A 26,300-nucleotide genomic window follows, 5' to 3' on the forward strand; every position below is an offset into this window, starting at 1 on the left:
CAAACACGGCCTGCTGAATGCTGCCACCAGTACTACTGCCTCCGATACTAGAACCAGCAGCAGCGGCGGCGGCAGGGGTGTTCAGCAGGATGATGACTGCCACCGCGCCCGCGCCCTGAGGTGGCGGTGCGCCGCCCGCGGCACCGCTGCTGCCCTTGGCTGTTGCCGCTAGCAGCTGGCCCGCCGCCTCCCAGGCGGCGCCGGCGGCGGTGGAGTTGCCGGCGGCCGCAGCATTGAGCACTGCTGGGCTTGCCGCTGCCGCCACGGCATTGCCCGCAAACGTGCTTCGGATGATCTGGACGCGCGCTTCCACGGGCGGCGCAGCGGCCGCCGGCGCCGGCACGCCAACCAGCACACACGCCCATCCGGCGCTGTTTGTGCCGCCCCGCACATCGGTGCAGGCAACGTCCTCCAGCGTCGCCGCCCGCGCCCCGTGCAGCAGCACTGCGCCATAGCTCATCAGCGGCGGCTCGGGCGGCGGCTGGGACATCGCGGCGGAGCCAGCAGCGATCGCGGCAGCGCTCAGGTTGCGGAGCTGCACGCGCCGCAGGGTCACCTCCATGCAGCCCCTGTGAGCGAGGCAGAGCCACACGAGCGCGCGCAACAGAGCACAGGCCAAAGCGTGTATTGCTGATCACGCATCACCTATTTATGCGCGCGGGAAGGGAAGGCCAGATTGAAGCTCCCCGCTCCTTGCTTACCACCCATCGCATCCATTTCGATTTGCGTGTGTACACACACACACACACACACACACACACACACACACACACACACACACACACACACAAACACAAACACACACACACACACACACACACAAAAACACACATGCCGTACGCATTTACCTGCAGCTCAGCAGAGGCCCACCGGGGCTCAGCGGCAGGTCTGCAATGACGCTGGAGTTGAGCAGCAGCCGGGAAGCGCCCGTGATGGTGATGCCCCAGTGCGGAGGCTGCTGTGCCGGTGCGGCGCTGCTGCTGCTGCTACTGCCACTGGTGGTGTTGCTACTGCCACTGGTGGTGTTGCTACTGCCATCAACCGCCGCTGGAAGCGCAGGGACGGACACCACCTGAACGCCGCTGTAGTTCAGATGGGGCAGTAGCGCAGAGCCCACCTCCACCACCACGCCGCTGCCGCTGTTGCTGCTGCTGGTGCCCGTGCTACTGCTCGTGCCACTGCTGCTGTTACTGCTACTGCCGTCGTTCCCCTCCATCCAGCAATGTAGCTCTGCCTCCCGGACACACACCGGCGCCGCCGCCGCCGTCGCCGTGTCGTTCTGCTGCGCTGCCGCCGCCGCCGCCTGGCCCGAAGCCGCGGCGCCGCTGCCACAGCCCAAAAGGCGGAACCGACATATTTGCAACGGAGTTGCGACGGTGCCAGCGTCAGTTGGAGGGGGCGGCGCCGGCTGCTGGCCGTTGGCGTCGCCCTCTTCACCGGCAGCATCGGGAGGTGCGGCATCCGGCGGCGGCGGGGAGGGGGCGGGGGCGCCAGGCGGTGCCAATGCCTGAGGGCAGCCTGCGCACGCACACACGAGCGAGCAAACACAAGCAAGCAGCCACGCAAAGCGTTCTACCGTACGTAGAATTAGGATGCGTGCTGCATACGGAGCGGGGTGAGTTGATGGGGCGGCGCGCCGTGAGACAGATACGCCCCCCCCCACACACACATACACACACCGGCGGCATTGCTGCCGCCAGCAGCTACTGCGTACGGCCAGCCCCCATTAGCTAGCTACAGCCGCCGCTCGCTCACGCACCCCAGGTGTCGCGCGAGGTCGTGTCCATGACCACGAAGGCGCGGCGCTGCACCGCGGGCGAGGACACGGCCAGGAACGCCACGTTCCAGAGGCTGTCGCCCTCCATGCGTTGGACAACCAGCCCGCGCGCCCCGGTGGGGTGCGGCAGGAACTCCAGTTGAATATAGACTGCGGGCCGGGAGGGGTGGAGGGACGGGGGGCGGGTGAGTAAAGACTAAAGAGGAAGGGCACGGTGGCAGAGCACTCTGCATTGTGCGACCGTCCGCCGTGGCGTGCGGTCGGAAACCGGCATCTTCCTGGTTGCGTCCCGAGCCTTGCCCTCCCACCTTCGGTATGCCATAGCACCCCAAACCACCGCCACTCGCACTCCCACTCCCACCTGCCCATCTACTCCGTCTCCCTCACCCGTCCTCCGCTCCCGCCGCCGCCGCCCAGCCACGCACCCACCTGCCAGCGGCGCCGTGGATCTCGGGTGGCTCACCACCAGCCGCCGGTCGCTGGGGTACGAGTACACCACGTGCGTGCCTCCATCCAGCTCGTACACCAGCTGGTACGTGGCATTGATCCCCCCTCCGCCGCCTCCCCCAGCCCCGCCGTCTGTGGTGATCAGCTCGGGGAATGTGGCGGGCGAGTAGCCGTCCGTGTTGCCCACGAAACCGTGCTTCCACCGCCAGCCCGCCACAGCGGGACCGGCGGGCTGCATCACGCCTCGGTCAGCCAGCCAGCCCTTGGCGTCGTCCAGGGCCCAGGTGACCGCAGTCTTGCCGTCATCCAGGATGTAGCGCGACGCGTCCAGCCACACGCCGTCCACCCAGCTGGGGCTGATCTGTGGGCGGTTGGTTGCGTGTGTGTGTGTGTGTGTGTGCGTGCGTGTGTGTGTGTGTGTGTGTGTGTGTATCATGTGCGTGTTCGTGTGTGTGCGTGTGCGTGCGTGTGTGTGTGTGTGTGTGTGTGTTTCAGGTGTGCGTGTATTGGACAACTAAACGGCAAAAAGTCCCGCCCAAACGCAACATACTTGCCATTAGCCTGCAACCCCCCTTCGGGCGATCGATCGACGCCCGATTAACCTGAGCTCGCTGCATGCTCAAGGGCTACTGGCCAGATTTGTTGCTGGGCCGAACATTGCCAACCATTGCTGCACAGCACGCAGCATTGCAGCACTGCGCAGCACACACGCACCTGGTAGCCTGTGCTGATGCGCCCCTTGCGCTGCAGCATCAGGCGGCCCGGCACACGGGGGTCCAGGTACACGGGGTCTCCGCCGGGCGGCAGCACCATGTCCAGCTGGACCCTGCTGTTGCCTGCGGGGGTGCACGTGCATGTGATTGATGAATGAAGACATTACTGCATGCGCATTTGTGGCATTGCAGAGTGCTCGTATGCATGTGAAGGCGTCGGCGCGCACGTTGAGTAAGCACATGGTTTAACATGCGTTCAGGTGCCCGCTGAACGCGGACCCGGGCGGACCTACCCACACAAACACCCACCCCCTCTTCCACCCATCCACCCACTCCTCTACCATCCATCCGTGCACTCACCGTACAGCTTCGACACGGCGCGCACCGTCAGCGGCGAGGGGCAGGAGTGCGCGCCGTCCAGGTACACGTACACGATGCGGTACACCACATCGTTGAACATGTTGTTGGCGAAGAAGTAGGTTGGCTCGAAGCGGGGATCGCAGCCCGTGCCGGTGGTGTGTGAGCCGCTGGCGATGCAGCGCAGCGGCGGCGTCACCGACAAGTTGCGTCCGGACACCAGCGCCTGGTCCGCCGTGATCAGGCCGCCAACGCCCGCTGAACGCAGGGAAGTGGGGGTGGCGGTGGGTTTGCGGATTGCTTTATGAGACTCAGGATGAGGTTGCTCAGCAGGGTTTGGTAGAGATCCAGGCAGGTAGGTACTGCGCGCCCTGCCGTGCCTGCCATACAAGTAAACACATGTGTGCATCGTACATGCAATGCAGCCTGCTGCACGACTTGCCGACTTCGACTGAGTTCCACCCCCACACCCAGCGCCCACCCAGCCGCTGCCCTCCCACCCGCCTTCCCAGCAGCCATCCTCCCACCATACACGTACCACACGCCCACCACACGCACGCCCAACACACACACACACACACACACACACACACACACACACACACACACACACACACACACACACACACGCGCACCAGGGCTGGGGATGAAGAACTGGCCTGCAGCGAACGCGTCAACCTGCGCGCCGCCCGAGTCACAACGCACCGCTACCGCCTCGCCCGGATCGCAGTCGTGGCTGCCCCAGGCGCCGGTCATGCAGCCGCCCAGCAGCAGCGCCGGCTCCTCGCCGCGACACGTCACCTCATCAAGCATGATGGGAGCGGACGCGGGCGCGGGGCCGAATGCCGCACAGCACAGCGCCTCGCCGCCGGTCATGCCCAGCTGGCGGCACACCACGCGTGCCGCGGCGTCGGAGAAGCTGCAGGCAGGCAGGCGGGCAGGCAGAGGGATACACATACGTACATACGGTGTCGGCCCCTTCCACGGGTGCTCTGCTGTATGTTATACACCGAACCACACTCATAAACGCACACACACACGTCCAAAACACCAACCTGCCCCTTGCCATGTCCCATCACACACACGTGTCCGAAACGCACCTGTCGTCGCACACTGAGCCAAAGCTGCCATTCCCAAACACCTGCACGCCGTACGTGGGGCCACAGCAGCAAACGGTACGTAAGGGCGTGTGCGCGTGCATCGGCGAGCATGTACGGGACGAAGCGCTTCGGCAATTCATCCATCGGGCCGCTCATGGCATGCACTTGTGCTTCCCAACGCGCGCACACACACACACACACACACACACACACGCACACACACACACACACGCACGCGCACCTCCAGCCTGCCCTCGTACAGCGAGGGGCCGCCCACCAGCCTGACCGCGCCGTCCCCAGGCGGTGGGCTGGGCGGCGCAGGGGGCGCGGGCGGGAGCGAGGGACTGGGCGGGCTAGGCAGAGCCGGGAAAGAGGGCGGCGGTGGCGGCGGAGGGGGTGAAGGAGGAGCGGGTGGGAGCGGTGGGGGAGATGGTGGGGACGGGGGCGCAGGCGGAGGGGACGGCGGCGCGGGCGGTGGCGACTCTGCAAGGTGAAAGTGCATTTGGGGCAAGAAAGGGAAGTTGGGATTACGTAATACCTACCCCTGCTGCACGCGCACAGATCACAAATGCATACACACGCGCAAGCCAGCCTGCTGCGTGCTTCCTTTCCTTCCCTCATGTATGCTCTCACCCACATACACACACAGTCACACGCACACAGTCACACACAGGCACCCACACGCACACACAGGCACCCACACCCACCGTTGTTGCACACCACCGCTGCCATGGTCCCACACGCCGTCGGCTCTGTCAGCACGGCGGCCCGGCAGTCACGCAGCTGGGCGGTGGCGGCGCCCTCGGGGCAGGTCAGGTCCTGCACCTGGGGCAGTGGCGAGCCAAAGCCCACGCGCCGGTTGGCTGTGCCGTTGCCGGTGGCCACCTGGACGCCCCTGTCGTACCCGGCGGCACGGCAGGCGTACGACGCGGCGCCGGCGTCCCACGTGGCTGTATGTCGTACATGCGGAGCGCACGCATGGCGGGCGGCAGTACGGCGGGCGGCATGTTAGTTAGAGCTAGCTAGCTGCCAGTGTTATGTATGTGAGTCCGACCGGGTGTGTGCGCGCACTTGCGTGCATCCCATCATGCAATGCAGGTGTGCACATGTGGGGGAGCGCGCGCGTGTGTGTGGGGGGGCGCAGCAGCACTGGCGGCAGTGCACACCGCTGCACGGTTTACACATGCAAGTCATGCGGCATGCTGTCTGTAGCTACTGGGGCACACATACAAACGGTCGGTACCTCAGCGGCACCACCGTACGTACGGCGTGTGGTACCGTAAGTACTCACTGTTGCCGCCGTCGGGCAGGCAGAAGGGGAAGTAGTCACCCGCTGACTCCGAGTAGATCCACACATAGCCCACCGCTCCGGCCGTGTAGTCAAGCCAGCCGGAGCTGCCGCGCACATACAGCTCCAGGGCCGTGGCCACCAGCCGGAAGTTCTGATTGTCTGTGTGCGATTGATTGTGATTGTGCGAGTGTATGTGTAAGAGAGCGAACGTGTGGAGGTGTGCACGTGGGCAGGTGGGGGAGGGCTGGTTGCAAGCATTGTGAGGGCACAGGAGTCGTAAGCAGATTACATTGGTTACAGGAGGGACCGTAGATAGGAAGACGTACGTGCACTCTAGCCCAACATACGTGTGGTACACCCCTGGCATCCAGTTTGCTCTGACTCTCGGAGGCCTAATGAAAGCAGACAGCCTGATGCGCTGCAGGGTCGGCATGAAGGAATGTGTGCGAGCTTACCCGGGGGCGCTGGAGGAGGGGACGGTGGCGAAGGTAGCGGCGGCGGCGGGCGCGGCGGGCGCGGAGGCCGGCGGGAAGGGCTGGGGGCAGCCGGGCCTGCATGCATAATGCCGGGCCATAGGCAGGCAGCAAGTCATCAGCCAGCCATGCAGACAAAGACTGGTCTCCAGCATACATAGCCACAGTGAAAGAACCGTATGGCCCGAGGTGCGGCCAGGTAACTCAGGTCCCTGCGCAGAGGCAACTGATATGTATCCTCGGGTCGATCGCGGGCCGAGTGCGTGCGCAGTGACGACAGGGGACGACGGAATGCGACTCGCTCGGCCAGCAGAGCGCGAGCACCAGATTCCCTCCCAGAGTAAATGCAAAGCTAGACGCAACGCTCACGTACCTTGAGAGGCAACAGCAACCACGCCCAGCAGGGCCAGTGCCAGCAGCAGGAGCACATCCCTGCTGCTCATGGGGCTCAAACAACAGCGTGGCTGATACGTCTGTCGCTAATCTCTATTGCTTCACGAACGACGGGGTATGGAGGTCAGGCTCGCGCATGGCACACATGCACAAATTTACTATTTGCACACCAGACTGCGTGATATATTCAGCCGTATAGCTTGAAAATACGCTGTGACTAGTGTTTGGCGCGTATGCGCTAAAAGTGCGGTGACTGCAGGGACTGCAAGCTGCAGTAGTGCAGGCTTCAGCGTAGTGGGACCAAGCTGCATGAAAATGTAAGCAAACAGTGCACGGATATATCGCACTAACAAATGGTTACTACCTAACTGTGTTAGACGCTCATTTCCATACTTCTTTCTTTGTATCGCCGTAATGACGTAAACAACCTTGAAAATGCCCAGTTTGCATCTGCCAGATATTAGGTGCACACAAGTATTTGATAATGGCTTTCCTGAGGTCGCCACCTACCGAAGCGACGCATTACGGCGAGCAGCAGTCCCGACGACCCTAAATGCGGGGTCGATTCTCCAGAGCGCGATTTAGAATGTGAAATTGATATCGGTGTAAAAATCTCATTGCGCTTAATACATAAACGCATTTACATCCGGTCGCGCTCTGGCACGCCCTTGCACCCCCCCCCCCATCCTGTACACTGCGTTGGGAACTCCCAACCCTGTAACCCCGCGGCGCGGCTCGGAACTCAAGCGCCCCGCCCAAGTATGCATAGCTGCCCACAGACTAATATAGTACATACGAAGTGTTGCACGCCATGGCACCCTCCTCAGGCTGGTATCGCAGAGAAACGCTCGAATGGACAACTTGGCTCGCAGCGTTCACCGTTTCCGTGTTTCTTGGCTTGACTATCTTAGGTTGCGGAGTATACATGATCAAGGCAGATAAGCCTCAGGTACTGAAGCGAATCTCGCTTGAGCAGAAGCTCGCTGAAGTTCGCGCCGTCGCGCCCGAGCTTGTGTCCCGGCGCCCCGGTAGAGTCAAAGGACTAGAGGACTCTAAGAAAGAGATGGCAGTGATCATTCCACCGGATGGCTCATTCACGTTTGAGGACTTGGGTGGTGGCGTGGAACCCGCCCCTCTTGAAAAGTTCCGTATCCCAGTATCCCGCCTCCCCGACCTCTTCGCGGGAGAACGGGATAGAGGTCACTGCCAACTGCGCCTCAAGTCGCAAGATCCAATCGATCCTGTTGACACAATATTACAGAAGCTTGACAAGAAGGGGAAGGCCCCTACGCTGTTGAGCATGTGAGTGGGGAAGGAGTGGCGGGCGGGGCCCGTGGCGGGGCCCTGGGTATGTGTGGCGGAAAAGGTTGGGATGGGCGTGGGTGAGGGTCGTCATAGCCGGCAGCCCCCTGACAGGGAATGGTTCTGTTCATATGCCAACATTGGTAGACAGCGAGGTCCACAGTACCATAGCCCACGATACCGTAGCCCACCGTGCACTTACTGGTGCGCCGCGCCGCGTTGCTCACGATGTTGCCCGCCGCGTCGATTTCCTGCACAGACGGCCAGAGTTACACTCAGCCTTTCTAGCCTCTGCAGCTAACCAAGGCATCCAATATAGTACAAACACTTACCCGCACGAACTGGACAGAAGCAGTAGGCGAGCGGGCGCCTGCAGCGGGTGGTGCAGAGCGCTGCTGCTGCTGCATCGCGTTGGCAGCCACTGCAGCGGCACTAGCCAGCGCGGCCATCGCATTTGGCGCATCATCCATCTCAGCGTCACCACCATCAAAGAGGGAGCGCCTGGCAGAAGGGACAGGCGAACGAGCGGAGTGCGCACGCCCTGAGCCAGGTGTGCCCTGGCCCTGCTGGCCATACTGGCTGCGCGCCGCAAGATAGGCGCCGTGCATTTTTTACTATTCTGACAACGCAAGGGCCCGGCAAGGCTTTTATAGTGCCAGGACGCGCTGCATGGGTCTTGAGCTCCGGATAAGGTAACCCTCCGGAGCGTAACCTTGCGAACTGGTAACCCTATACCCGGGCCCCTGCCCTACATTCATCGTGGACAGAGGGTCGTTTAGCACATGTGGGTTTGGTGCAGGGCCTGGGCGGCTGCGCGTGTGGTGGGCGTGGTGACCCAGAAAACGGGCGCGAGATCCGGTGAAAGATAATTACGGCTGTAGACAGTCGCTGTAGGTTTGGAATTGTTGGAGGGAAGCCGCCAAATACTGAGCGGACTGGTGTCCGCGAGTGCCAAGACGAGAACTGGATGTGAAGCTGCCAAGAGCCCGCAGTAGAAGTGCCGCCACTAGATAGTCAGAAGGTATATCATTTGAAATTGAAGGTGGCAAGGAACGCTTGCTTGCGCTGCTGGTTACTAACTGTTCCGAGCCGCGCCGCGGGGTTACAGAGTTGGGAGTTCCCGGCTCGGTGTACAGGATGGGGGGGTGCGAGGGCGTGCCAGAACGCGACCGGATGTAAATGCATTTCTGGGAAGAGCGCAATGTGCTTAATCTATACGTATTAAAATTTCACACGAAATCGCGCTCTGGAGAATCGACCCCGCATTTAGGGTCGTCGCAGCAGTCCCTCACGGCAGTCCCTCATCAATCAATCAAGATTGGGCTGGCGACTTGGCACGCGTTATGAGTTAAGCAGCGGTAGTCAATTGAAGCAGAAATAAGGTCAAAACGATAATATGTCTACATCGAAAAGAGTAGGATTGCCAGTTATAGTAGTCAGGGCCGGCAACGGTGGCTCGCTCAGTTTCGAACTCTTTTTTTTCCCCGCACACCTGCCTAGGCCGCGGCGGCCGGAGCTAGCGATGATCCCTGCTGCGTGCCTACTGCCGCCGCATCTTGCCGCACTTGTCCTCAATGTACGGTGCGCCTGAAAGACAAAGCGTTGCCGCATTTGCAACATGCATGACCTGTAAGAACATGCGTGCGTGGGCTCCCGCCTCTGTTCGCCAAAACAACAACCGACCTAACAAACCCACCGAACAAACTCACTCCTCCTCAGCAATCCGAATGACCACCTTGCCCACGTGCTGCCCTCGGAGCATGTACTCAATCGCCTCCGCCACGCCCTCCACGCCCTGTGTGTGTTGGTGTGGGGGCGGATGGGTGGGGGTCAAACATGCACAGCACAAGCGGCGGCAGGGCACGCAGTAAGTCCAGCCAGCAGGTCCCAGCGAGCTAAGGCGAAGCCCATGACTCAATCAACCCATGAGACCAAAATGCACGGAGATCTGCCTTTCCTTCGATTATGTACGGCTGTAATGCGTAGCGCGGATGCGACACTACGGCCCGGCCGGACGACGCCCTGGTCTGATATGTGGTCCCGCCGCCAGTTGTGGAGTTGACTCAAACGGGAAAGTGCCCAGACAGAACCCGGACAAAACCCCGGGAAGGAGGTCTGGGAACCGGTGATTCCGGCTGCTGTGCCGGCCAGGCTATTATCCGGTTTCGCGTGTTCGGGAGCCCTGCACACGTTGCGAAATATGTTCCGGGGCCTATTGTCTGTTCCCTTCTTATGCAATCCGCCCGGCCACGCACCCTGTCACCCGCCCTCCCGCTCTCGCTACCCAGCCCCTCGCGGACATTGGCACCGCACGCACCAGTCGCCGCCCGGCCCCCCTGCGCCGCGCCCCACGTCCCCCCCTTGCCCCCCTGCCCCCCCGCCCCCCTGCCGCCCTGCCTCCTACTGCCACCCGCACGCACCTGCCGCTCATGCCCCTGGTCAGTCATCACTCGCAGCCGTCCCGCCGCCGCCAGCTCAAACACCCTCTTGCGGCAGCGCAGTAATGACTTGAGATCCTGGGGTGGTGGATGGCGATGGAGGGAAGCGCACGGCAGGGTCAGGAAGCACATTGCAGCAGTTTAGCGGCACGCACCTATGCAGCCGCACACACATGCGCAGGTGTCGGGCTTGCTACATACGGTAGTGCATGAGGGCACTACACGGCGACCTAGGGGCTAGGGCATGTGCAATTGAGCGAGTCCGCACAGTACACGGCACGCCGCACGTACCTTGGGCCAGATCTGCCCGATCACCCGCCGCCCCTCCCCCAGCTCCACATCCGTACCGCCCCAGAACAGCTCCGCGGCGGGCGGGGCTGTAGCGGCCGCGCCCGCGGCAGTAGCCGCCGCAGACGCTGGCCCGGCAGCAGCTGCAGGAGCTGAAGAGGGGGTCGAGGAGTTTGCACCGGGTGTGCTGGTTCCCGCACAGCCGCCGCCGCCGCCATCAGTGCTGCTACTGCTACTGCCGCTGCTACTTCTAGAGCTGCTGCTGCTACTGCCGTTGCTGCTGGTGGTGTGCGGGTATTCAGATATGTAGCCGACCTGGAGGGAACAAGGGCGATAATGAGTACGACGTGCGCCGCACGCATGCGCGTGGCCGCACACTTGCCATGGCCCCTGCCGCTTTCCCAATCCACCAACTTGCCGACACCGTCAGAACGGCCGCTCCCCAACCCGCTCCCATCATCCAGTCATGCCATCGCCTGCTAGGCTGCTACCCCCTCCCACCCACTCGGGTTCCGTTTAGTTAGGGCTGGTATCTACAACCCCTCCCTCCGCGCAGCGTCGCTCCCCCCCCCACCTGCAGCAGCCTCCCCCCGGGCGCCAGGCAGCCCAGCAGCGCCTGCCGTACTGCCCCGCCCACTCCCTCGTACACCACATCCACACCGCCCGGGAACAGCCGTTGCAGCGAGGCAGCTACGTCCTGTCGGCAGTGAAGAGGTGTGCGTGTGTGTGTGTGTGTGTGTGTGTGTGTGTGTGTGTGTGTGTGTGTGTGTGTGTGTGTGTGTGTGTTAAAGAGCACAAGGAAAACATTGCGCAAAGACAGTGTATGCGATGCAGCAAAGCGACGGTGTGTGTGTGTGTGTTTGTGTGTGTGTGTGTGTGTGTGTGTGTGTGTGTGTTTGTTAAAGAGCACAAGGAAAACATTGCGCAAAGACAGTGTATGCGATGCAGCAAAGCGACGGTGTGTGTGTGTGTGTGTGTAAAAATACCAGCCCGAACTAAACCAAACCAAGCTAAGCTAGCGGAAGGGGAGGGGGAGCAGCAGGGGCGGATACGGCGCAGTCGCACCACAGGGGCTCACCCGCATTGCGACTGTGCAGACGTGTGCATTGACGACCGCTCCCATCCCTACTCGCCCCCCCCCCCTGCTTCTACAACCCCCGCACTGAGCGTCACACGGCCCTCTCCTTCTCAACAGCACACACGCATATACTTCGCTTGCTACCCAGTAACCCCATACACAGTCCTGCCGTGTTTCCCTCCCTTCCCTCCCACACACACCCACAGACCACACACCTCGCGGCTGTAGTCAATCACGTGGCGTGCACCGAGCGCCGCCGCCGCCGCCGCTTTGGCAGGCCCGCCCACCACCGCCACCACCACACAGCCCGCCAGCGCGGCAAGCTGCATGGAGGGCGATTGTACAATTGCGCATACACAGTCGTACAATTGCGCGTACACAGTCGTACAATTGCGCATACACAGTCGTACAATTGCGCATACACAGTCGTACAATCGGTCATTGGTGCATGCGCAGGGGGTTGGCGCTCTTGGCAGATGTCGTGCAAGGCTGCTTCCTGCAATACTGTCCTGCAATACTGCACTGGATGCGGCCGGCGCTTTGCAACAATGCCTGGGGATGTTCATCAATTTCTGCTGCTGGTGCGCGGGTCCCGGTGAGGCCCCGCCGCAGCAGGTGCCGGTGACGCCGCCGTGCGTGTGTGTGGGGCGCCACGTGTCTGCCCGCCCATGTACTTTCCGTTCTCCCCCTCTCTTTGGGGGAGTGTCCCAAAGGCACACGCACACGCAACCACACACACCTGCACCGCGAAGTGGCCTGTGCCGCCCGCCGCCGCCGTCACGACTACAACCTCGCCCGCCCGGATTCGCGCGGTGGCCTGCGGGGTTCGAGAGTCGCGCGAGCTCCCTAAGTGAGGAGCCGAGCAAGCATTTTGACGCAAAGCGGTACGGTACTGCCAGCTAGTAAGCAGCGTTCCAAAACCCGGTGTTCGTCTCCGCCAGCAACCCGCCGCACCCACCTCCAGCGCCGCGCACGCAGTCACTCCAGACAGCACCAGCGCCGCCGCCTCCGCCGGCCCAATGCCGCCGCCGCCACCACTTCCTGCCGCCGAGCCCACATCCACGACATCTGACGGTACGGCTCCAGGTGCGGGCACGGGCACGGGCACCACCAGTGAGGAGCGGGTGGTGGCGTACTCGGCGAAGGCGGCGGCGCCGTTGAGCGCCACCAGCTGCCCCACCTGCACCGCATTGTGAAGCAGCAAGGCACATATTCAGTCCTGTGATCGCATCGTGATTGCTGGCTGATACGACGCCAACAAGGCGCGGTGCAGGTATTCCCTTGCCTTTGCCTTGCACATGGCTGGTGATTCCAGGGAGACTGCTTGTCTGCCTGGCGCTCTCCCCACAGTTTGCGGCATGTGCCATGTTGCGCCCACAGGAGCGCCTCCACGACAGCTCCCTCGGGCCCCGTCCGCCCACGCCCCGAGCGCGCGCACACACACACGCACCTGCAGCCCCTTCACGCCGGGCCCCAACGCCACGATGCGGCCCGCCCCCTCCGCGCCCAGAGCAAAGCCCTGGTGTGTGCAGAGGGGGGAGGAAAACACAATGGGGCGCGCTAGGATCCAGTGGGCTCAGCAGAGGGACCAGAACATGTGGAAACGAGGCGGAAACGCGGGTGGAGTTGGCAGTCAGATTTTACACGCAGGGAAGTGGCCATGAAGTTCTGCAGTCACTATCAGCGCAAATGGGCAGAGTTGAGTACAGTGCTATCAGCGTCGCAACAGGTATTGTGTGGGTTGGGAGCGGCCAAACCGTGGCCATATTTGGCAATAACAATGTTGGGGGAGCGGTACGGGTCCTTGTCACGGAGGTGTACGGAGCCGTGACGTCACGACATGACACGACAGTACTCGTGTGTATTGCGCATGCTTTGGCCTCGCCTGCATTGCGTCCGCATTGGTGGTCATGTTACTGGGTGGGCCCCCAGGTTTATCGGACCGCAACCCCTCACAATGTGGCACGGGTCTGCCTGTCTGGCGGTCGGTCACTTGCGTCTGCCAGCAGGAACCGATGCAGTATGGAGTTTTGATCGATATCATAATAGCCAACATAGAACGAAAGTGCGATCTCTCATGCAAAGCCTGACATGGCATTGAAGCTCATGACGTGCTTGCGCTAACTTGCGCTGCCCAAATGCGCGGCTACAGCTCGGCGCCCGACACCCAGGATGTCGCGTAAGCTTGGGTTTAGCACGTCCTGCCTAAACCTGTGCACAGCCCCCACCTGCAGTTCCCGGTTCCCTGCGAACGCGAACTCGCCACGCGCCCGGAACGTCTCACAGCCGCCGTTGACGCCCGCCACCAGCACCCGCACCAGCACCTGCGGGGGGCGGGGAAGGGTTTGGCCGCAGCGGCACCGCTCAGTGAGGAGCACACTCGACACGCGTGCAGGTCAATTAAGCAAACGCGAGGCGTTCTGGTAAGATGGTTTAGTACGTCTGCGGCACGCCTGGCTGCAAGAAAGACAACGCCGTCTCGCCCATCAGCGCCATGCCCGCCCGCCCCCCCCCCCTTAGCGTGCCGCCCGCACCTCTCCAGGGCCCGGCGGCGTAAGGCGCTCTGTGACCACCTCTGCCACTTCCCGGAAGCTGCCGCCGCAGCTCCTGGCCACCAGCCTCCGGTAGCTGGCTGGAAGCTGCTGCGGCTGCGGCTGCTGCTGCTGCGGCTGCTGCGGCTGCTGTTGTTGTGGTTGCTGCTGTTCCTGGGCTGGCAGAGGTGCCGGGGCTGCGTGTGCCGCTGCCGCTGCCGCCGCGGCGCCCTCCGGTGCTGCGGCCGGTACCAGCCTAGCAAAGCGGCATTGTGTGTTAAGGAAACCATGTCTGGGTGTTGTGGGCGAGAGGGGGGCGCGAGCACCGCGGCCGGAGCGGGAGGCCCGGCATGGATGGGGCTGGGTGCACTCGCGCTGTGGCAACGAGCCAGCCACGGGCCGCTGCGTGTGCAGTCCAGCGTCGCGTGCATGCATTTGAATTGTGTGATTCATCTGAGCCCATATACGTTGTATGATCGGACACTTTAAGGTGTCAGAGCGAGCGGCCGAGCAACCAAATGGAATCGTGAACGGGGCATAGCCAGTGCCGTGACGATGTCTAGAGCAAGTTTAATTGTGTTATAGGAATGTGTACTTTGCCAGGGCAATCACATGCCTCCGAGTGGACCGGCGTCAAGCGTGTGAAACCCGATGCAGCGTGCCGCCCGCTCCGGCCACACCATGACTTTGGCTCAATGGCGTGTAAACCTGGAAGGCTTGCCTCCATTTACCTGTGGCCCGCTGCCAAGGATGACACCCCCGGGTGTAGCCAGTCGCAGCCAGTCCTACCTGAAGAGTGAAGACATGTGCGCATTGCCCAAATTTGCTTAAGCATGCACGAGGACGCCCCAAAATGTTGTTTACATTTATGCTGATGTGGAGTCATTGATGCAGTCGAGGACAGGCGCGGGCGGGGTCCGGCGGGCACTGGAGTCGGAGTCGGAGGGCACATTCCTGCATGGGGCAGCGGCAACCAACTTTGCCAACGGAGGCTGGCTTGATGCCCGCTTATTCTTGTTCATTCCACCTTCACACAAGCTGAGTTATCGCGATAGGCCTACTACATACGATACGGGATCTCAAGGACGGTCGCTGTAACGGTCCCCCGCAACAGGCTTGCACTTGCCGCTTCTTTTGGTAGCGAAGCGCGTGATCTGGTCATTTCACGACATCCTTCTTCTTAGCCTTGCTGGCGTCTCACAGCGGAAGCGCAAGAGAAAAGATGGCGGTAAGAGACTTCGCCAAGTCGCGACCTGCCGCTACGTGGATGCTGCAATGCATCTTGGTGCTGAATTCGTTACGGTGACTTGGACTTCAGGGCGACTTTGCTGCTTTCGAGGCGAAGATGAAGGCCGCGAACCTTTCGCAAGCCGCGATAGCGGCCTTCAAGAAGAACTACGACCAGCTGGTGGCTGGTGTGACCGGCATGGTGAGAACTTTCTGACACCGGGTTCTGCCACCGTCCGGACCAGCGGTCGAGTCACGTCCCTCGGCGACCTATGTGCTACTGCGGCACGCCCGGCCGTCCGGTCAGCCACAGCCGGGTCCGTTGTTTGCCCCCCAACCTGTTGCCCCTTACTGCCAGAGCTGTCCTTCACCTCCTTCTAGATACCTGTTGGCGCTCACAAACCAGCGCGTTGTGTTGTTGACACCCTGACGTCCGTGCCCTCTGCAGGTGGCGGAGGCCGACATCTCCAGCGCCGACGGGCTGCCGTACCTCACCTCCCTGCCGCACGTGTCTCCCGCGGATGCCAAGGTGCGTGCGATATGTTCGCCATTGAGTCGGAGCTCATGTATCACGTGTGTCAAAGTAATGCAAGCGGAGCTTGCGACTTGTGGGGTGGATTTGGAGCTGCGGCTGCTGCGCCCGCGTGATGTCAGCGGGGGCGCGGAGGGAGGTGTTGTATTGAGCACAAGGAGAACAAAGCGCAAAGACAGTGTACGCGATGCAGCAAAGCGACGGCATTATGGAGGGACGTGTGTGGGCCACCACGTGAGCCTTGTCGGCAGCAGAGTAATGGAACAGGGTAAGGGGCAGGTTGGGGTACCGTAATTGTAGTGTGCAGCGTATTCCTGGATCCTAGCGGAGGGACGGGTACCCAGCACACACCGTATGACTTTGGCACCCGCGGCCTGCACTTGGAGCAGTCAGGAGAGCTGCCCCCGCATCCCGTGTGCGGAGCCTGGGTTGCGGCGGCTGCGCTGACGGCGGGAGGACGCGGCTTGCTGCTTAAATCCCGCACACATGCTGACGCCCTCTCGCCCCCTTATCCATCCACACACACATACGCGCACGCCTTCCAAGCCGCCCCCTCCTCCCCTCCCTCTGCTGCAGTCGCTGCTGTCCGCCACGGCTGTGCTCAAGCTGAACGGCGGGCTGGGCACCAGTATGGGTCTGGAGAAGGCCAAGAGCCTGCTGGTGGTCAAGGACGGCAAGACCTTCCTGGACCTCATCTGCGAGCAGGTGGGGGAAGGAGGGAGGCAGGGCGGGTGGGTGAACGGGTTGTTGTCACCAATGCCAGAAGGGGAACCGGGGCAGGGCGGGTGAGCTTGTAAGTTCATGGCGCAGGTGGGGTTGTGCATACCAACCCAAACTAAACCAACGAAAACGAGCGGAGGGCGTGGCGGTGGACGCAGGGCGGGGGGCGTACAGGGCGGGGAAGCAGGGCGCACGGGGCCAAGATGCCGGAGTAATGGGAGTACTGGGTGCGGACGGACGCAATCACCTGTTTAGCCAATGCGCATCCACACTGACACTGATCCGCCCTCCGCACCGCACCCCACCCCTCTCCTCTCCTCTCCTCCCCTCCCCTCCCCTCCCTCCAACCCAGGTGAAGCACATGCGCGCCACGTACGGCAGCCAGGTGGTGTTCACGCTCATGAACAGCTTCAGCACCAGCGACGACACTCGCGCCTTCCTGGCGGCGGCACACCCAGACCTGCTGCAGGTGGGGAGGGGAGGGCTGCGGGGGGGAGGGGAGTGGGAGCGGGGGTGTGTACATGACAACCTTAAAGTTTTAGCCAGGTACAGCGGTACAGCAGGCGTGTCGTGATTGGCAGGGTGGCGGGAATACGGCACAGGAAAGAGCTACGTACTCGCATCGCTTGAAGCTCACCCCCGCCGCCGCAACACACATACCTGCATTGCCCAACCCCGCATCACCCCCACGCCCTCATACCACCGCCCCCGCAGGAGCCCCTGATTGAGCTGCTTCAGAACAAGAGCCCCAAGGTGGACGCCGCCAGCCTCAGCCCCGCCAGCTACCCCGCGCAGCCCGACATGGAGTGGTGAGCATGAGGCGTATGACGGAGGTGTTTGGGCGTGTGGGGGATGTAGGGGCAGTACGGTAGCACGGGCGGGGTCGTTGGGGGATGTCGATGGGCAGGTCGATGGGACCGCAGCCGGGCTGTGGCTGGGGCCAATAGGAGAGTGGCCAGCGCCCTTGCGGCTCAGCTCCCACAATCCCGGCCTGCAGCTGCACCTACATCCGCACTTGCCGCTCTCCCTCGAACTCCCTTGACGCACCCATAAACCCCCTCACCTGCCCCTCCCCCCTGGCTACGACTTCACTTCGTAAACGTAATGCATGTAACCCCCCTGCCCCTCATCATCATCCTCCCCCTCACCCCCGCTGCCAGGTGCCCCCCCGGCCACGGCGACATCTACCCCTCATTGCTGGGCAGTGGCATGCTGGACGCGCTGGCCGGGCAGGGCATCAAGTGGGTGCGAGCCGGCAGTAGATCAGTGGCAGCGATACACATGGGAGGATGCGGGGGGATGGCGGGATGCTGGAGGATGCGGGGGCATTTGGGGGGGGGGGGGGTGCGGGAGAGGAGCGGCGAGTGCGAGCGGGCGAGTGCGAGGGGGGGTTGTAAATACCAGCCCGAACTAAACCAAAACCAACGAAGACGAGCGGGGCACAGGCAGAGGCGTCAGGGGGGTAGTAAGCACGCATACGACGGACAATGAAGAATGACGGAAGTGCGGGTGGATCAGGGAGTGAGAGCGAGAGGGTGTGTGCGGTGAGCTAACGGGCAGCTCAGCTCTCTGATGGCGCAAGTGGGGCTGTGGTGTGCCGCTCCGCCCACAACCACCACCTCCCAACTCTTTCGTCAAAACAGTATCGGGAATGCCACCCGCACCACCTGCCCTCTTCCCACACACACACGCACACGCACAGGTACCTGTTTGTGTCCAACTCGGACAACCTGGGCGCCACGCTGGATCTGGACCTGTTGCACTACTTCGCCACCAGCAACAAGGCCTTCCTCATGGAGGTAAGTGGGGGCGGGGCGAGGCGGATGGCCGGGAGAGGGGGAGAGAGAGGGGGAGAGATTGTGGGGCTGCAGCGGGCAGCCAGCAAGGCTTGCTGGTCTGTCGGCGTCGCGTCTGATAGTGTGCAGTGCTTGCACACTCGCTCCCCCCCCCCCCTCCGCTGTACCGCGGTGCCTGGCTACAACTTCATTTCTTCATGGATGCAACCCCGGTGGCCCGGTCCCCTACAGGTTTGCGAGCGCACCGCTGCGGACAAGAAGGGCGGCCACCTGTGTGTGCGCAAGGCCGACGGGCGGCTGATGCTGCGTGAGAGCGCCATGTGCCCCGACGCCGACAAAAAGGCGTTCGAGGACATCGCCAAGCACAAGTGAGCATGTGCACGGCGGAGAGGAAGGGGGGAGGGGGTGAGGAAGCGGGGGTAGGGGAGAGAGAAAGGAAGGATTGGGGAGGGAGAGGTATGGGGGAATAAAAGTGCTGGGAGGCAGGCGCACACTGCTGCGGCCTAGGTGGCTCCTGGCGGCGTGCCGGTCGAAGGGCCTGAGGCCTAGGCGCGGCCCGCTCAAGCTCCCCCCTTATTCCTAGGTAGTCATGCCTGCCCCCCCCCCCTTTCTTAAACAATCATGAATGTAACCCCCCCCCTTTCTGCGCCTGCCTCCCCCTCTCCTCAGGTACTTCAACACCAACAACCTGTGGGTGTCGCTGGAGGCGCTGGCGGCCACCCTTAAGTCCTCGGGTGGGTGGGTGGGGGGCTGGGTGGGTGGGTGGGTGGGCTGCAGGGCAGGCTGCGTCGAGGGTGCCAAACCTCATGCCGAACCTCAGTTGGTCATCCCGCACCCATCCGACTTCCCTCCCTACCCTCCCCAGCCCGCCCCCTCCCCCCGCTCTGCCTCTCCCACCCGCCTCCTCCCCCCCCTGCCTGCAGGCGGCGCCTTGGACCTGCCGCTCATCAAGAACAAGAAGACCGTCAACCCGCGCGACGCCGCCAGCCCGCCCGTGTTCCAGCTGGAGACGGCCATGGGGTCCGCCATCGAGTGCTTCGACAGCGCGGGTGAGGGCGCGGCGGCGGCGGTGCGGCGGCGGCGGCGGGGCGGCGGCGGCGACAGCAATCCACCCCCGAATGCATGCGGCATGCGCTCCCTGCCGCCTGGAACGCGCGGCGTCCACATCACCACACACCTCGCACCTCCCCCCTTAACGACTGTACATGTGCTCCTCTCGTTGAAGCTTGGATTGGTTAAGTTTGGGATGGTGTTTACACACACACACACACACACACGCGCGCACACACACACGCGTTCTCCTTGTGCTCTTTAACACACACACACACACACACACACACACACACACACACACACACACACACACACACACACACACGCGGCCCCCCACCGCCCCGGACCTCGACACCTCCCTAGAGCTCCGTCCCATTAACCCTCTGCCTCCACCCATCCCCCTGCGGCCCCCCTCACCAGGCGCCATCGTGGTCCCGCGCTCCCGCTTCGCGCCCGTCAAGACCTGCTCGGACCTGTTCGTGCTGCGCAGCGACGCCTACGTCATTGCCGAGGACTCCACCGTGGCAGTGGCGCCCGCGCTCAAGGTGTGTGTATGTGTGTGGGGGGGGCGTTGTAGATACCAGCCCAAACTAAACCAAACCAACCAAGCTAAAACAAGCGGAGCACCGGTAGAGGCGTTAGTTGCAAGGGATAATACTTATGGGACGGGGGCCGAGGCGCCGTGGACGGAGGGAGCGGGAATGGGAGCGAGGGGCTCCTGGTTTACCGTCATCCTGTGTCGTGCGTTGGAACACACCAGTGTCTTGGATCGTGCGTCTGCGTGCCCGTGCCCGTCGTGAGGTGGGAATGCACAAGAGTTATAGTTTGGGTCGCTGTACCGGGCTGTACGGGCTGTGTAATAACGGGCTGCTCCGCACCCCACCCGTGCAATGCCCGCCTCCCCCCCAGGGCGCCATCCCGCTGGTGAAGCTGGACGATGGCCACTACAAGCTGGTGGACCAAATGGAGGTGGGTGGGTGGGGGGGGGGGGGTTGTAGACACCAGCCCAAACTAAACCAAACCCAATGCAATAGAGCGAGGAGGAGAGCGTGGTCGATGCTTGACAACGGAGTGGCACGCGACAATGGGGGAGGGTGGGGGCGAGAGTTCGGGAGATTGGAAAGGAGGGGAGGGGGAATGGCGTGTGTGTACGATATGCCGTACGCCTGGGTGCGCACGAGCCGCCTGACCGCGCACCCACAGCCTTGCTCGGTCTGTATGCCACCGCTGCCGCACACCCTCCTCCACATGTTCCTCCACCCCCCCCCCCCCCCGCTCGTTCACCCCTCGCTCTCTTCCCCACCCTCCCACGACCACCACACCAGGCGCTGGCCCCCGCCGTGCCCAGCCTGCTGCACGCCAGCTCGCTCACCGTCAAGGGAGCTGTCAAGTTCTCGCCAGGTGGATAGCGGGCTGACTCGGGGGTTGATGGGTCGGTTTTGGGTTCTTTGAAGAGAGTGGCTTTAGGGACATGAGGGCCAGCGGTGTGTGTCCTTCGGCTACGGCTGCGGACACGTCGGAACACAACAATAATAACAGCTACAACCACAATCGCGATCACAACCATGACCATAACCATCACCATGATCACGCAGGTGTGGTGCTCAAGGGCGAAGTGACGCTGGAGGCGGAGGGCTCGGGTCCGGCTGTGCTGACCGCGGGCGAGTACAGCGGTGCGGTCAAGCTGGGCGAGCCAGCCAAGGTGGCGGCGTGAGGAGAAGGTGGAGGCGGCGTGAAAAGGAGGTGGCTGAATCTAGCAGCGGTAGCAGCAGAAGCAGAAGCAGTGGCAGGATCAACAGAAAGCTGAGGCCGAGGAGCAGTGGCAGTGGCAGTGGTCTCAGCGGCAAGGCTGGAAGGTGTGGACTCCTTGCTGGCAGGCGGGTTGCCGTAGCGGGACTACCGTTTGTACGGCTGCAGCGGCTGCCGCACTGCGATGAGGTGTGGTGTGGACGCCGTCAGCATCCGTGTCTAATGCGGTGCGGCAAGTACGGCGTTAGGGGCGGTGGAGGTGGAGGTAGTGAGGGAGGGACAGCAGCTGGATGGTGCGAGCCCAGCAAGGGAGGGTCGCCGCGGCAGCACCCGGTAGCACCGCATCGCAATGCGAGACGTGCACCAGGGTTCCAGGCTCTGCGGCAGACGCGGGTGACCGGGCGGCTGACTCGGATTAGTGGGCGGCCACTCAAAGCCGCGGGCGAGGGGGTCAGGAATAGTCGGCGGTTGACCTGGATTAGCCGGCGGCCCACCCAGATTAGCCCCGGGCCCACTCGCGGTGAGGCCCGCAACCCCTCCCGAGCGGGTTAACCACACCCAGGTTAGCCTCCTCCTAACTTCAGGTCCTGGTGGAGGCGGCGTGTCATCGCTCTGGCGGGACTGCGGGCAGTCGGATGAGGCGTGGCATGCATCTATTTGCCCGCGTGCGAGTCATTTATCAAAAAGCCAAGCGATGTATTGCCTTCTGTAGTGCTGCTCACTCACTGTGTAAAACAGCAAGGACTACACACACGAGACTCGCCAGCAGAATGGTTTCCCCCAAACAACGGCACCCGATTGGATGCCCAACTGTCAACGCAGCCAACAATGTACTTCATCCACTCTGGCTTGCCCGGGATGTACTCGAGCGCATCGCCAGCTTCGCGCCCCAGAATGAGATGCCCCTGACGCTTCGCCTGCTGAATAAGACAATCGCGACGGTTTTGTCATCTCCAGAGCACAAGCGGGTGCGGGCATCGCAGCCGCTGCCCGCCCACGCCTACAGCAGCCTGCCCGCTGCCGCCATCCAGCGGGGCTCCACACGGCAGCGCAAGGAGCTCGTGCGCGTCGCGGCTCGCAGCGGCAGTCTTGAGGCTGTGGACGCATCGCTGGCGGCTACACGCCTGTCCCATGGGGATTGGCTGCTGAGGGCCGCTGCCGAGGCCCCAGGGCCGGGCGTGGCGCTGGCGCTGTGCCAACAGCTTGCGGCCCGGGGCTGGCTGGTGAAGTGGGGCGCATACAGGACCCCCCTGCACACAGCCGCCGCAGCCGGCAACGCCGATGTGTGCCAGTGGCTGCAGCTTGGGCAGCTGGGAATTCTGCATTACGATGTGGATGCGGTTTACGCCGCAGCCGAGGCCGGGCATGCGGCGCTGGCTGCGGGGCTTCTGTCACTGTGCCCGGATGACAACAAGCGGTACAGTCCCGCCAACAGGCTACTGGAGGCGGCGGCTCGTGGGTATGGAGTCGTGGACTTCACGGGGTTGTGGAAGGAGTGCGTGAATGGGACCTGGGAGGACCTACAGCGGCAGCAGCAGCAGGAGCAGCAACTGGCGCAGCAGGGGCAGCAGCAGGAGAACAACTGTTTCAGTGTGTGGTGCCCTAATGGCCTGAAACTAAGGGCCAGCGCGTCGGAGCTGGCTAGCCCTCTGGGTCCGGCTGGCCTGAAGGGCATCCTGGCAGCTGCTGCGGGCAGCCCCACGCCCTGCTGGCTGGACAAACTGGATATGTTGCTGCAGCTGCCCTGTGGCAGTGACGAGGCTGCTGCCGTTGCTGCTGCAGCTGTTGTTGCAGCAAAGCTAGCAGCGCGCCCGGACTTGCTGTCCGACGTCTTAGCAGGCGCCATGTCTGCGCCTGACGGCCTTGCCCGTGTGCGGCTGCTGTGGGAGCAGCGCGGCTGGCGGCTGGCGGAGGGCTCTGCACTGGAGGCCGCGGTGGCTGCGGCGGGGAAGCGTGGCGACACGGCCGCAATCAGCTACCTGTTTGACAATCTGGGGGCGCATGTTGCCGATGGTTATCCCATTCCGAACGCACTGCTGCTGCCAGCAAATTGTGGCCACCTTCCAGTGCTGCAGCTGCTGGCGTCCCACGGCGTGCGCTGCAGTGGCGGGACGTTTGCCGGCCTGGCGGGTTGTGCGGTGTTAGATGGTCACACCCACATCCTCGACTACCTCCTGTGCAAGCAGGCGCCGCCGCCACCCCTGCTTGAGCCGCCGGCAGGGTCCTGGGCGGAGTCAGCAGTGCGTAAAGATGCGATAGACAGGGCGCTGGGATACGGGGTGTACCTCGCCATCACAAGCTGTGTGCAGCGTGCATACGAACTGAACGGTGCACGGTTCCAGACTGAGGGTGGCGGGCCCTTGGTCATGGAAGGCACCGTTTCGTGGAGCCCGGGGATGATGGAGCTGTTGGAAAAGATGGGCTACCCGTTCAACCGCACGGTGAGGGAAGGGGTTGGCCCGGGTGACGTAGCGCTCCCATCCAGCCGCTAAGGAGGAAGCGGGAGCGTTGATCTCAATGCGGGATGATTGCCGCACAGGTGCATTGTTAGTGCCTGTGTGTTCCTCGGAAAGGCGCAAGGAAGGTGCTGGCAAGGGTAGAGGAGCTAGCAGGCCAACATTTGATAATGGGCGGCGACAGGACAGGACGGGACAGGCTTGTACATATGCATGGCATGGCTGACTCCCACTTCCACCTCCCGCTCCATGCAACCTCCCGCGTGCAGGCCGCTCTTTACAAGAGCATGAAGGGGGACGTGTCAATGATTCGGGCGCTGGCGCGGCTGCGGTTCTGCGGCCCTGACTGCCACATCGCACTAACATCGCTGCTTGGGGACCCAGCTGTGCCGCTGGACGAAATACGGTGGCTGCTGGAGGGAGACGGTGGCGGCGGTGGTGGTGGGGAGGCAGGCGCCGAGGGTGGCGCTGCAGGGCCGTCCGAGGGCCCGACGCCCACCGCGGCGCCCAAGCCCGGCCCGGCTGCGAGCCTGGTCCTGCGGGATGAGGCGTTATGGCAGCAAGTGCTGGAGGCGGCGGGGCGGCGGGGCCAGGGGCAGGCGGCAGGGGAGGTGCGGGCCTGGCTGGAGGGCTGGCGGCAGGCGAACATGAAGCCGCCTGGCGACAGCAATGAGCGATGGCAAGGGCCGAGGGCACGGGCCGAGGGGTCGTGGGGTGGCTGGAAGCACCGAGCCGCCGATGACACTTGGCAGTTCTGCATCACGTAGGCATAGGCTACAACAGCAAATGGGATATTCTCGCTTTCGTTTTCAGTGAGGTCTGTTTTTGTTAAGGCTAGCTTCTGGCGACGTCTGGTAACTTCCATGTCGTGTTAGGGTCATCACAAGGTGTGCATGCGCAGTGTGGGTACCGTGTGGCTGTTCGTGCCGCAACATGAGGCTGGACCGAGCTGAACATGTGTGTTGAAGTGTGATCGTCCTTAGCCTTAAGGATGATCACACTCAAACAGAACGTGTACTCGTTGGGGTGGTAGTATGTACCTGATTCCTTTGCTTTCTGTGTGCTTGTGTACAGTACAGTGTTTGTGGTTCGTGCCTTGGACGGGGCGGTGACCACCCGCCTACGGCCCACCTCCCCAACGTTCATGCGGCATGATGTGTTGACCGGACCTGGGGCACGGCACGCGGTGTGATTGCCCTGCTTTAAGCAGCTAGTGGTCACCACTGGTGTCGGTTACACAGCCGCACAAAGGCACATGCGCAATGCATTTTGTGGACATGTGGCGGCTGCGGGCCACCAAGAGCATACCCCTGCACCACACAGGACCCCCCAATGTACGTGCCCCGAAGTGACAAGCCTAAAAAGTGCGGTGTCTGGCTGTGACAGATTGCAAAAACAAGGATTGTGTTCACTTTCATTATGGCCGCAACGGTATCATGTGTGCGATTATAATGTTGATGGCATGACTGGATCTGAAAGATGACGGTTTTGTGCAGTGTTCGTAGCTTTGTACAGTACGATATCCATCTGGGAAGTCTGCCACCAGCTGCTATGGTGCATGACGCATCGGTGGCTTGTCGGAGTTCGAACATTGTGGGTACCATGGTGGAAACGGGCCAACAGCGGAGGGGGCGAGCAAGGCCACGTGGAGGAGGACCGTGCGGCGTCGCCCAAGACGCGGCGCCGGCGCGCAGGTTGAGGCTGGTCGGCGGGTGTCTGGTTAGCGGTCGTTGCTGGCAAGCATAGCACAGCACAGTATGTGGTAGGCCGCAGCAGTAGTATGCTTGTGCTTGACAGCGGGACGTGGCTGGACGTACGCATGGCAGGACGTGCCTGTACAAATAAAATGACCCCGGCTACCGTATGTCCGGGAGATGAGGTACACACGGCCTCATACTGGAGACGTGGCATGGGCCCAGCCCCATTGTTCCCTTGCGCGGGAAAAGCACCTCTCTTGTACATGTATTCAATAGGGCGATGATGCACGGGGCATCGGCGAATGCGCTCCTGGGGGCCAGGCCGCCAGTGGCTGCGCGCCTCCGGGCCCCGTTGCCTGCCGGCCGCTGCATGCTGTGCGCTGAGGAGTTTCGTACGGTACTGATCTGGGCGGCAGGGTGTGCCCGGCGATTGCAGCCCTGATTGTCAAACATTTGGGACCTGGGATTTGTTGCGGATGCTGGCGTTGTCATTGGAGTGCAGAGAAACATGGGGCCGCGGAGAGGCGCGAGGGGCGTGGGTTGTGTGATCACGTTGTCGCGTGAGGGGTGGGTGGACGGCGCGCCGCTGCGGTCGTACTCTCCCGTTGATAAGAGAGATAAGGCGCGTTGTATTTTGGCATCCATATGGGAACAGGGAAGGGGCACGGAAGGCAAGGGATGGCAACAGGCCTACTGCAAGCGCAAGGAGCTAAGGCTAAGGGTTCAGGCGCGGTGTGGCCACTGAGAGCGATTCACAATACAGTCAGGGACCCGGGGGTCATTATCGGCGAGCGCGATGGATTGCATGCGGATTTTGTTGCACCAGGCCCCCGTTGAGCTTTACCACTCATACCAGCATGTTAACTCAAAGCTGTCTACATT

General features: G+C 62.5%; 4 protein-coding genes across 9 annotated transcripts in view; 2 read left to right on the forward strand and 2 right to left on the reverse strand.

The window, feature by feature from the left end:
* CHLRE_04g229550v5 (uncharacterized protein) overlaps positions 1 to 6,970 on the reverse strand; it is a 25,481-nt gene extending 18,511 nt beyond the window's left edge. Inside the window, exons 1-13 of the mRNA XM_043062084.1 lie at positions 6,532 to 6,970; positions 6,141 to 6,236; positions 5,686 to 5,844; positions 5,102 to 5,344; positions 4,636 to 4,877; positions 4,395 to 4,435; positions 3,930 to 4,213; positions 3,298 to 3,552; positions 2,939 to 3,060; positions 2,207 to 2,585; positions 1,760 to 1,927; positions 849 to 1,518; positions 1 to 569 (exon numbers count right to left, since the gene is read on the reverse strand). The exon at positions 1 to 569 is cut by the window's left edge and continues 77 nt beyond it. Of these exons, the coding sequence (XP_042925436.1) occupies positions 1 to 569; positions 849 to 1,518; positions 1,760 to 1,927; positions 2,207 to 2,585; positions 2,939 to 3,060; positions 3,298 to 3,552; positions 3,930 to 4,213; positions 4,395 to 4,435; positions 4,636 to 4,877; positions 5,102 to 5,344; positions 5,686 to 5,844; positions 6,141 to 6,236; positions 6,532 to 6,601 (3,298 nt within the window). The 5' untranslated portion in view covers positions 6,602 to 6,970. The remainder of the gene's footprint in view (positions 570 to 848; positions 1,519 to 1,759; positions 1,928 to 2,206; positions 2,586 to 2,938; positions 3,061 to 3,297; positions 3,553 to 3,929; positions 4,214 to 4,394; positions 4,436 to 4,635; positions 4,878 to 5,101; positions 5,345 to 5,685; positions 5,845 to 6,140; positions 6,237 to 6,531) is intronic.
* A 209-nt stretch (positions 6,971 to 7,179) lies between these two features.
* Positions 7,180 to 15,050, reverse strand: CHLRE_04g229650v5 (uncharacterized protein). Of its 6 annotated transcripts, XM_043062085.1 has the most exons (14): positions 14,192 to 14,740; positions 13,886 to 13,981; positions 13,108 to 13,176; positions 12,616 to 12,837; positions 12,397 to 12,474; positions 11,873 to 11,980; positions 11,154 to 11,276; positions 10,583 to 10,894; positions 10,274 to 10,369; positions 9,563 to 9,648; positions 9,346 to 9,480; positions 8,186 to 8,354; positions 8,056 to 8,104; positions 7,180 to 7,842 (listed from the first exon to the last, which is right to left on the reverse strand). In XM_043062085.1, the coding sequence occupies exons 1-14, from the start codon at positions 14,621 to 14,623 to the stop codon at positions 7,838 to 7,840; spliced, it is 1,980 nt and encodes a 659-aa protein (XP_042925439.1). In that variant the 5' UTR covers positions 14,624 to 14,740; the 3' UTR covers positions 7,180 to 7,837. The 6 variants fall into 6 exon arrangements, with proteins under 6 accessions (XP_042925439.1, XP_042925438.1, XP_042925437.1 ...); XM_043062088.1 differs by lacking the exons at positions 7,180 to 7,842; positions 8,056 to 8,104; positions 8,186 to 8,354 and having other exon boundaries at positions 8,944 to 9,440; XM_043062089.1 differs by lacking the exons at positions 7,180 to 7,842; positions 8,056 to 8,104; positions 8,186 to 8,354 and having other exon boundaries at positions 9,075 to 9,440.
* A 161-nt stretch (positions 15,051 to 15,211) lies between these two features.
* CHLRE_04g229700v5 (uncharacterized protein) lies at positions 15,212 to 22,010 on the forward strand. The gene is made up of 15 exons (XM_001692194.2): positions 15,212 to 15,416; positions 15,507 to 15,617; positions 15,864 to 15,944; positions 16,524 to 16,652; positions 17,020 to 17,136; positions 17,382 to 17,476; positions 17,828 to 17,908; positions 18,370 to 18,466; positions 18,695 to 18,831; positions 19,133 to 19,197; positions 19,387 to 19,512; positions 19,937 to 20,061; positions 20,426 to 20,485; positions 20,842 to 20,917; positions 21,112 to 22,010. Exons 1-15 carry the CDS (start codon positions 15,411 to 15,413, stop codon positions 21,228 to 21,230), a joined length of 1,425 nt encoding a protein of 474 aa, XP_001692246.1. The 5' UTR covers positions 15,212 to 15,410; the 3' UTR covers positions 21,231 to 22,010.
* Positions 22,011 to 22,070: 60 nt separating this feature from the next.
* CHLRE_04g229750v5 (uncharacterized protein) lies at positions 22,071 to 26,212 on the forward strand. Its single transcript, XM_043062091.1, has 2 exons — positions 22,071 to 23,706; positions 23,991 to 26,212. The coding sequence occupies exons 1-2, from the start codon at positions 22,165 to 22,167 to the stop codon at positions 24,486 to 24,488; spliced, it is 2,040 nt and encodes a 679-aa protein (XP_042925443.1). The 5' UTR covers positions 22,071 to 22,164; the 3' UTR covers positions 24,489 to 26,212.
* The last annotated feature ends 88 nt before the right edge of the window (positions 26,213 to 26,300 follow it).

Source organism: Chlamydomonas reinhardtii, chromosome 4 (assembly GCF_000002595.2).
Source record: "Chlamydomonas reinhardtii strain CC-503 cw92 mt+ chromosome 4, whole genome shotgun sequence".
NCBI lineage: Eukaryota > Viridiplantae > Chlorophyta > Chlorophyceae > Chlamydomonadales > Chlamydomonadaceae > Chlamydomonas > Chlamydomonas reinhardtii.

What these genes read in the sequence shown, in the direction of transcription:
- CHLRE_04g229650v5 (XM_043062085.1), bottom strand. Translation starts at nt 14,623, where the DNA reads ATGCATGCACGCGACGCTGGACTGCACACGCAGCGGCCCGTGGCTGGC. An exon ending in TCGGGCAGATCTGGCCCAAG is followed by an intron (nt 10,370 to 10,582) that starts GTACGTGCGGCG and finishes CCACCACCCCAG; the next exon opens with GATCTCAAGTCATTACTGCG. An exon ending in ACCAGGGGCATGAGCGGCAG is followed by an intron (nt 9,649 to 10,273) that starts GTGCGTGCGGGT and finishes CAACACACACAG; the next exon opens with GGCGTGGAGGGCGTGGCGGA.
- CHLRE_04g229750v5 (XM_043062091.1), top strand. Translation starts at nt 22,165, where the DNA reads ATGCCCCTGACGCTTCGCCTGCTGAATAAGACAATCGCGACGGTTTTG. An exon ending in GCTACCCGTTCAACCGCACG is followed by an intron (nt 23,707 to 23,990) that starts GTGAGGGAAGGG and finishes TCCCGCGTGCAG; the next exon opens with GCCGCTCTTTACAAGAGCAT.
- CHLRE_04g229700v5 (XM_001692194.2), top strand. An exon ending in ACAAGGCCTTCCTCATGGAG is followed by an intron (nt 18,467 to 18,694) that starts GTAAGTGGGGGC and finishes GGTCCCCTACAG; the next exon opens with GTTTGCGAGCGCACCGCTGC. An exon ending in GGCCACCCTTAAGTCCTCGG is followed by an intron (nt 19,198 to 19,386) that starts GTGGGTGGGTGG and finishes CCCTGCCTGCAG; the next exon opens with GCGGCGCCTTGGACCTGCCG.